General features: G+C 31.6%; 3 protein-coding genes across 3 annotated transcripts; all 3 read left to right on the forward strand.

Annotated features, from left to right (window-relative positions):
* Positions 1–514: 514 nt before the first annotated feature.
* Tsp_06276a (endoplasmic reticulum-Golgi intermediate compartment protein 1) lies at positions 515–3,254 on the forward strand (the record flags this gene model as incomplete). The annotated part of the gene is made up of 11 exons (XM_003378270.1): positions 515–636; positions 753–788; positions 825–887; positions 1,041–1,116; positions 1,389–1,474; positions 1,549–1,618; positions 1,722–1,822; positions 1,942–2,064; positions 2,133–2,235; positions 2,824–2,943; positions 3,148–3,254. Coding segments are annotated over 11 exons (1,007 nt in total), but the record flags the coding sequence as incomplete, so codon positions are not given.
* A 115-nt stretch (positions 3,255–3,369) lies between these two features.
* Tsp_06275 (Rho GTPase-activating protein 10) lies at positions 3,370–6,203 on the forward strand. The gene is made up of 5 exons (XM_003378271.1): positions 3,370–3,523; positions 5,092–5,171; positions 5,726–5,813; positions 5,866–5,931; positions 6,184–6,203. The coding sequence occupies exons 1-5, from the start codon at positions 3,370–3,372 to the stop codon at positions 6,201–6,203; spliced, it is 408 nt and encodes a 135-aa protein (XP_003378319.1).
* Positions 6,204–6,463: 260 nt separating this feature from the next.
* On the forward strand, positions 6,464–8,957 carry Tsp_06274 (putative RhoGAP domain protein). Its single transcript, XM_003378272.1, has 11 exons — positions 6,464–6,478; positions 6,651–6,725; positions 6,782–7,034; positions 7,110–7,249; positions 7,320–7,386; positions 7,472–7,584; positions 7,743–7,913; positions 7,974–8,013; positions 8,216–8,411; positions 8,492–8,656; positions 8,771–8,957. The coding sequence occupies exons 1-11, from the start codon at positions 6,464–6,466 to the stop codon at positions 8,955–8,957; spliced, it is 1,422 nt and encodes a 473-aa protein (XP_003378320.1).
* Positions 8,958–9,224: the final 267 nt, after the last annotated feature.

The raw sequence follows: 9,224 nt of genomic DNA on the forward strand, positions 1-9,224 counted from the left end.
TTCAGTGTTCCGTATTTATTTTATTTGTTATTGCTGCGTATTGTTTAATTTTTTTTACATTCATGATAGACTATTTCTTTGAGAAAGATGGGTTTGGAACGGTAAGAAGAAAATATGACGAAGTTCAAAGAGAAGTTGATAACTGATTGTTTTAGGTTTGACATTTATCGTAAAGTTCCGAAAGATTTAACTCAACCCCACTACAACAGGTGCCGTGATATCAATTTTTTCTTTGATTTTTATCAGCTATTTATTTGTTTCTGAATTATTGCAGTTTTTGAAAGTGGAAATGTATGAACTTTGTTATATTTTTGATTTTTCAAGGGAATTCAAAAAGTCTTTTTTTGTAGAATCAGTGAAATGTTCGTAAGTAATCCTGATGTAGTTGAAGTGATTCCCGTTTTTCTCAATGCCACTCTGCTAGCGTTAGGATGTGATTGTACGTACGTTGGGAAATAAATAAAAGCATGGCGTCAAATAGACTGTCTTCTATTATCATATTTTTCATTTTTAGATTTGGGCTTAGATATTCAGGATGAAAATGGTCGTCACGAAGTCGGTTTTATTGAAAACGTGGTTAAGCATCCAGTTCATGCTGGCGGATGTAGAATAGAAGCTACATTTCGAATAAGTAAAGTAAGATGTTTGAATATTATTTAAGTATTCGCAGTATGAATGATTTTTTTGTTTGATATTGTGAAGATTTTGTTTTAATTGGTTTCCGGGATGGTGTATTATTAATATTTTTACAGTACGTATCACATTTAAACTTCATGTATAAAACACTGGTAATAAAATGTTATAATTTTTACGAATATTTCCAGTTAAATTCCTTTGATTCAGATTTGATTTTTGGAATAACGCAAACTGGCAGTTGGTTTACTACAGTAAAATTGAAAATCAAGTATTTGCTGTATATTTTGCTTTTAAATTCTAGTGTGCATGAGCAAGTTCTCTTTTAACAAAAATAAATTGGCGAATTACTTTTCAGTAATCTTGTCTGTAGCATTTTATTTAAAAATGAAATATACTTTTGACAGACTGCAATTTATTTAATATGCGATCTGCATATATGGTGTAGTAGCTGTACAATTCATACGTTAAATAATGAAAATAGTTTGTCGGAGATTTACCGATTAGAAATGTAAGCTGGTAGAAGCCGTTGTGTAAATATTGCACTTTATATAAAATAAAAATATATATTGAAATGAACATGAATAAATTGAATAAATATTTATTAAAAATTCTCCTAAATAATATGCTTAGACGCACAAGCAAATCTATATAATAGTTGCGTTAATGTATTTACGCATGTGTTGGGTGTAATTTTTGTTTTGAATTTTAATAGTTTTTGTTTAAAATATTTTTTCCTGATGTGACTAATCTAGGTACCGGGCAATTTTCATCTTTCTACTCACTCCGCAAAAATTCAACCTGTATTCGTAGACTTACGACATGTAATTCATGGTGTCAGGTTTGGCGATGACGTTATGGTGCATCTTTTTGTTATGCTTTTTATACATAATATTGAATTTCTTGTTGATTTAGGAATACAATCTACCAGGAAATTTTAATCCATTGATGAACGCAGAGGTGTTAGATTCACCCGTGGATAATTGTAAGTGTGTTTCATATGTAGTTTTATTTTATTTTCTACATTTGTGTAAAAGATGATTCAGTTTGAATGTACTCAATGGAAAGAAGAAATTTTTTCTTTTTAGTCCCTTTCTCGTATGATTATATATTGAAAATTGTCCCTACAGTTTACGAGAATATTGCTGGGAACATGAAGCATGCGTATCAGTATACATATGCACGTAAAGTAAGTCAATTTGCTTTTATCTTTCTCTTTCACATTTTGAGAATTGTTTTAATTTTGAAAAATTTATAATCTGTTTTGTGATATAATGGTAGCACATGAATTTAGATTTCCTTTTACAGACTTACATAGAAATGTCTTTTACTGGTCAGACAAATCCAACGTTGTGGTTTCGATACGATTTCACTCCAATCACTGTGAAGTACCACGAACGGCGTCAACCGTTATACATTTTCTTAACTTCTGTATGCTGTTTATGTTTTATTTGAAATTTTATATTTTAATTTTGTTTCAGTGGTTTTTTAATTATTAGATATGCGCTATTATTGGTGGAACTTTCACTGTGGCTGGTTTGATTGATTCGTTCTTTTTTACCGCATCTCAGTTGTACAAGAAAGTTGAATTGGGCAAGATTAGTTGATTCAGTTGGCATACAGAGCTAGAGAAAAAGTTATAAAAATAGTCATGAAACTGACATTGTCATAATACTGCTTTACTTGTACTTGATTTGTTTATTTACTGTTTATAGTGTTTCCGTTTTTTTTGGCTTTAACATTTAAAGAAGTATTAAACATTGTTGTTTTTTAAATCAGAATTCCCTATATGTAGTGCTTGAAGAGTAAGTAGGTGGATTTGTTGTTCATTGTCTTGTTGAATAGTTCTGGGGCAGCAGTTTTTGATTTAAACAGTTCTGTCTGCATTTTATTTCAAATTTTATTACCTTATATATATATGTGTGTGTGTGTATATATCTTTTTTTTGAATTTCATTCAAAGCTTTTTTGTTGATTTTTTAAATAAAATGATTCACAAATTGCAGTTTGTGAATTTTGATGAATATGTTCATTTCCATTTCTTTAACCAGGTTTTAACGCAGTGATATATATTATGATAGCAGTGGTAATGGGAGAAGATGAAGAAGAAGACAAATGGAAGAAGTGTGAAGAATTTAAAAGCAGCAAACTTCAAATTGAATACTTTGTTTGTTGAAAATTATTTATTGAGAAAGAAAAATTGAATTGTTGACTCCAGTCCAACTTGATCGAGTAAATTCGCGTAAAATGATGAATGAACGTTACCTTGCTGTTGATAAAAGATTGTTAGTGAACGTAAATGAATTAGTTCGTTGTTCAATAGTTTAAAAAGTTGGTTTGTAATTTCAAAAATTATTAACTGGGGGGAAATTCAAATTGTTGTTTTGTTTTATATTTATCACTATGGATAATATTTCCAATGCTAATGGCAGATTAGTGTGGATTTGAGAGTGAAAATTTTCAAAATGAAATTTGCCATATATTTTCAAATTTGAAAGTCATAAACAATGTTCAGGTTCTGCCATGCTACGGTATTTGATGCGATTACGTAGTAGTACCGTAGGACGTATCGACCTTCGCGAAACGCATCGGCACTTTTCAAGTGCATTCGCGCCGTTTTGACACACGAGTGCGCGCTCGCTTGTGTTACGGCCAGTTGAACGTTTGAAAAAATAAACAAATAAACAAATAAATAAACAACCGAATTTGTCGTTTTCTTGATTTTGGTAAATCAGTGATGGTTTTGAAACCTTTGGAATTTGCCGACTGCGTCACCGACAGCCCCTGGTTTAGAGCGAATTTGCGTGAACACGAGCTCGCCTTGGAACGCTCATACAAATCCATCAAACTGCTCGAAAGCCAAAGCAAAGAACTAATCTCGGCAGGACAAAGTAAGCAAGCCGAATGTAGATATATATATTTTTTTGTTGAAACAAAAATTCCAATACATATTTATGTTTATTTATTATTTATGGTGTTGTGTTGTTATTCTGTTTGCTCCAATTGTGTAAATTTGTTTCCACTGCAACAAGCAGAAGAGAAAACCGATCGATGGTGGTTAGCTTTCTCTTTCTTGCTCAGCTGCAGTCTCTATGGAGTGCTTTTCGTCGCTAAATTTTGACAACAAGCTCGTCAAAATTTGACACGTTTGACGGCCAAGTCGAGCATTCATGCCTCAGGCTTAAACTACAACTGCACACTGGAGTTGAAAATTTCTCCTCATCTGGTCGTGTTATATAATCATTATTTCGCGTTGTTCTTCAAATCACATAAATTAGGTACTGGAAACAGTTGAATGGTGCTTAGAAAATATTATTGTATATTCATGTGTGTTGTGAATAGAAATTTCAAGAAAAAGAAATAATAATAATTGTTGTGCAATAAGAGCAGCAATTCGTATTGTTCTATTATTTTCATTTTATGATATTTTTTTTGAAAAAATGGCAGCCTAGATTTAGTACGTTCGTATAATTTGAATTTGGTCATTTTGTTTAAAATGTACACGTAAACAATTGTAAAGTTTGTTCAGTGTTGATTCAGTTTGTTCTTTTTTTTGTTTTCCACGCACGTCAGCGTTGAACAAGCAGTGTGTCATTTGTATATGAGAATATACGTTCAGCATTGTTACTCTGATAGATGTAAAAAAAGGGGGGGGAGGTGGGAACTGTGGAAAGTTTTGTTTATTTATAGTATTTTATAGTTGCACAAATAATAATTAGTTTAAAATTTTTGAATTTTAAATCATTTAAAAAGTAGTGAATTTTGTTTTTCGCATTATCATTGGGAAAGAGGTCTGAAATGTGAAGAAAATTTGAAAAAAAATCAACCCACCCGCGTAAGCAGCAGCAGCATCAGTGAGTGTACTCGCGCTTAAAATGATGACAACTGCCAGCTTTTGACGTTGAAGTTGATTTGTCACTTAGATGAGATGAATGACGCTGACCAAAAATTGTTGTTGTTGTTGTTGTTGTTTTCTTGCTTTTCCTTTTGTACTTACAGTCAGTAGTTTTCAATTTTACATTTATTCAAAAAACCAATTATATTTAAATTTTTATACACGTTCGACGGAATCCAAATTGTATTCCTGAAAATGTCGCATCGTTGTTGGCCATCTATACATATATATATTTTTTTTTCTTCTGCTTATATAATTTCTGAAAATAATGACAGCATAAGTTGTTGCTTTATTTTGCCAATGACGCAGTTTTCAAATTTGTAAATTGTGTACCAATTCTACTATTTTTCTTTTTTTATTAATTGTTCAAACTCTTTTGATATGTGAAAATTAAATTTCATAACGTCAGTGAAAATTGTGCATTTCTTATATGCATATATAAATTGGAAAATTGTTGTAAATTTCTGTACTTGAGAAGCATATTTTATTTTTATTGATGTTAATTGAATTACATTGATGCAGCAGAGTGAACGAGTGAATTTTTGGACAATAAAATTTGATTAGTGATTCGATATTTCAAGCGTCAACTTGATCGCAACGACAAAAGTTATACATCTATTGATGTAGTGGAGTTTGAGAAGCATGTTGATTGAATTAATTAAATTTTATTTCAAATTACTGTAGTTGAAAATAATTAATAAATTGAATTTTCGCGAATTGTTGAATTGAAGAATTCGGAGAAAGAATTTTTCTTTGAATTGTCAATGATGATTAGTGATGGAAGGGAGGAATATATTTTTTTTTAATTTTCTCCAACACTTGATTTATGGATTTTTTTCTGCAGCTTTTAGTAGCAGTTGTTGTTCAAATGAAATTTATATTTAATTTTCCACAAATTTACTTGTTTTTATTACAGCACAATTTTAGTATTATTATCATCATGTTGTTGTTGTTGTTGTATTGTAAAATTTTAATAGTTTCTTTTTTTTCAAAATATGATTATGTTTCAATTTTTGTGTTTTTGAAAAAAAATTTGCAATTTGAATTGAATTGAATTGTAGAAAGTGAATTTTCACTGTCAACTAATCTAATCAATTTGTGGGAAATTGATTTCACGTATATATTTTTTTTTCAAACAAAAAAGAAACAATACTGATGAATGGTGTAATAAAGTTTTTTTTTGTTTCTAGAATTGCAGACTGCTCAACGTAATTTTGCTAAAACACTGCAAGAACTCAAACTGGAAACAATTGGAACTACCGAAACTGAAGACGAAAGAATCATCGGTAATTAATAATCATGAGTGAAATATGCTAATTTTTTTTAAATATATTTTAGCCAACAGTTTGAAAGAATACAGCAAATTGATTTTGCAACTTGAAGATCAGAGAAGTCACATTGTGAGTAATTTAATTTTATGCTTTAATGTGCATGTTGTTTTTTTGATATTTTTTTCATCTTGCAGCATCTTCTTTTCTTCCAACTGTGAAATAGTGAAATTTACAAAATCATTTTTGTATGACTCGACAAAAGGCATATTATTATTATACTTTTTTAAAATTTGCAATGTTACAATTTTAAAATAATCTAACATTGGCATTTTCAGTGAAATTTTCATTCATTCATTCATTCATTCATTCATTTGACAATTTTAAGAATTGAAAAGTTTTGACTGACGTTGATTTATTGGATTTTTTTTGCATTCTACAATTTGGTGATAGGAAAATATCTGTCTGCATTTTGACTTGCGTGTGAAAATATGTGCATGCACGCCATGGTATGCGGGCGGTGGTGTGATTATTGACTTGAATGAAAGGACGACCACTTTGTCAAAGATTCAGAGAAGGATGGAAGTAAACGAGACAGGGGGCTTTTCTGATTGAAAATAAAATCAATTTTTTCCACACACGAAAATCTTTTATTATTATTATTATTAATGATCCGAGTAATCGTTTTTGCTAATTGATGGTCAAATTTTATTCCACCTCGGGACTGTTTAACCTGTTGGCATGTTGCTTTTGATGAAAAGTACAAATTGCAGAAAACTGAAGAAAATAAATAATAATATTATTAAAAATTTTCCATTTATTATATATATATAAATGGAAATTTTTGATTTTCAGTTACAAGAGACGGAAAAGAATTTCATTGGACCGTTTCGTAAATTTCGCATCGAATGCATCGGCAATGCAATTCAAGTATGAGAAATAAATAAATAAATAAACAAATAAACAAACAGATTGCTTTTTTGTAGCATGAGAGAAAAAAGTACGAAAAGTCCAGTTATAAATTTTATCAAACTTTGGAAAAGCATTTGCATTTGTCGACGAACAAACGCAACGATTTCAAAGAAGCTGATACTGCTTTGGAAGCTGAACAGCGTCAATTTTACCGTGCGAGTTTGGACTACGTTTGCGTTCTACAGTCGGTCCAGGAAAGGATGAAATTTGAATTTGTCGAAAATCTTTCCTCATTTTTGTACAGTTTGCTCACCTTCTACCACGTCGGTATGAAAAAAAATAATTTTTTTAATTATTATTCATTTCTGTCGTAATATGTTAATTTTTCGAACTATTTCACAGGTCACGTTATTCATGAAGATTTCAAACCGTACTTGGATCATGTGAAATATCGCGTTCAAAAAGCTAAAGAAAGCTATTACGCTACGGAACTGGAAACTGAAGAATTTCGCAAAAAAATGCTCCGCTTGAATAGCATGTCGGTAAATGCAAAGAATGGATATAATTTTTTTAAAAAAAACTGAACACAAACAAACATCTCACTCATTTCAGCATCCGATGGAAATGTGCGCCGGTCGTGTAGCAATCAAACAAGGCTATTTGTATTTGTGCGAAAAAAGTATTTTTCTTCATTCACTCTTTTTTTTTGCTGAATTTTAATTAATATCTATTAATTTAAATTTTAAGAGAACTTTTTTTTTCAGAAAATTTAGTAACAAGTTGGACTAAATATTATTGTGTATATCAGAAAGAGACTCGCATGTTTGCGATAGTTCCAGTAACACAGACGTTGATCAAAGACATCAAAGAGGCATTTGTAAGCAATTCATCTTTTCACAATAGTGAAAAAGTGAACTTTTTTTTTCTTGTAATATCAACCGTTATTTCAATGTTGTATGTTTCTGTTTGTTTGTTTGTTTGTTTGTTTGTGTATGTGTGTTCCAGTTTTGATTAGCCGGCTTGTTTTCGTCTCAGTGTCAAAGCATATCGTTCAAATTGAAAAGCTGCATACGGCGGGCGTCGGACACGATCGATAAGCGATTTTGCTTCGACATCATCTCGGATAACGACGACGTGCTGACATTCCAAGCTTTGTCGGATGAGGATCGTCGCTGTTGGCTGAACGCACTTGACGGCAAAGAGCCGGTAAATTTGTTTATTTGTTTATTTGTTTAATGTTTTAATCGAATCAATTTTTTTATTCAGTTTTACAGTCCAACATCTGGTCCTTGCAAGCCGATGCAAAGTAAATTTTTTTTAAATAATTTCATTTGTGTTTTTTTTTCTATACAAAATACAAAAAGCTTCTTTATTCCAGCTTCTTTGGACAATAATAGTTATAAATTTGTGACAGTTTTATTGGAACGAATTGAACAAAATTGTAAGTATATTTTATTTAATTTCAATTTTAATTGTGATGAAATTATCTCATTTTCCATTTTATCAAGTTATCAACGAGCAGGGATTGTATCGCAATTGTGGTATTAGTTCAAAAGTACAACGACTGTTGCAAACAGCATTGACTACAAACAGTGGCAATAATAACGACTTTACTACTACTACTACTACTACAACTGCTGATTCGAATGACTTTTCTGAATGGGATGCGAAAACAATGACCAGTGCTGTGAAAACATTTTTGAGGTTTTTTTTAATTGAATTAATTAATTTATTCAAATTATTGCTGTTCTGTGCGTTATTTCATAGTTGTTGTCGTTTTGAAGGAGTCTTCCTGAACCGTTGATGACTTACGCGTTGCATGGTCAATTTTTGAGCGCATCCAAATTGGATTCCGCCAAAGAACGAGTCGAGCATATTCACTATTATGTGCATCAGTTGCCGAATGAAAATTTCCGCATGTTGAAATTGTTGATGCATCATTTGAAGAGGTTTAAATGAAAAAAAAGAGCAATAATGATTGTTCTGCTGTTGTTGTTGGATTTGTTGGATCTGTTTCTTCTTCTTTTTGCTTGCTTACTTTTTCCTCTGTATGCTAATTTCAGGGTAGCAGAATGCGCATCGCAAAATTTGATGACCGCCTGCAATTTGGCCGTCTGCTTTGGACCTTGCGTGCTCAGGGCCGAAGAGGAGACCGTGGCTGCAATCATGGATATTAAGTTTTACAATTTGGTGGTTGAGGTTCTGATCGACAACTGCGACCAAGTAAGTTCAACCAACAACAGTCGATAATTTCATCTCAAATCCAGGCGCACCTTCTTCCTTACCAAGCGCACGCAAAGATTGATTCATTGCAGTGGTGGGGCTATTTTTTTTTTCTTTTTTGTAAATAAATATTTAAATAAATGAGCCATCGGATGTTGTTCAACTTGCATGTTCGTGACCGTTTTCTGTCGGATCGATTTGCAAATCTTTGTTTGTGGTCGAGCATCGATTGCCGGCGGCGTTATATATTTCTTCCATTACAGCTTCTTACTTTGCTTTCTGCTTGCTTCGACA

The sequence above is a fragment of the Trichinella spiralis genome (genome assembly GCF_000181795.1).
Source record: "Trichinella spiralis strain ISS 195 chromosome Unknown Scfld4, whole genome shotgun sequence".
NCBI classification, from domain to species: Eukaryota; Metazoa; Nematoda; class Enoplea; order Trichinellida; family Trichinellidae; genus Trichinella; species Trichinella spiralis.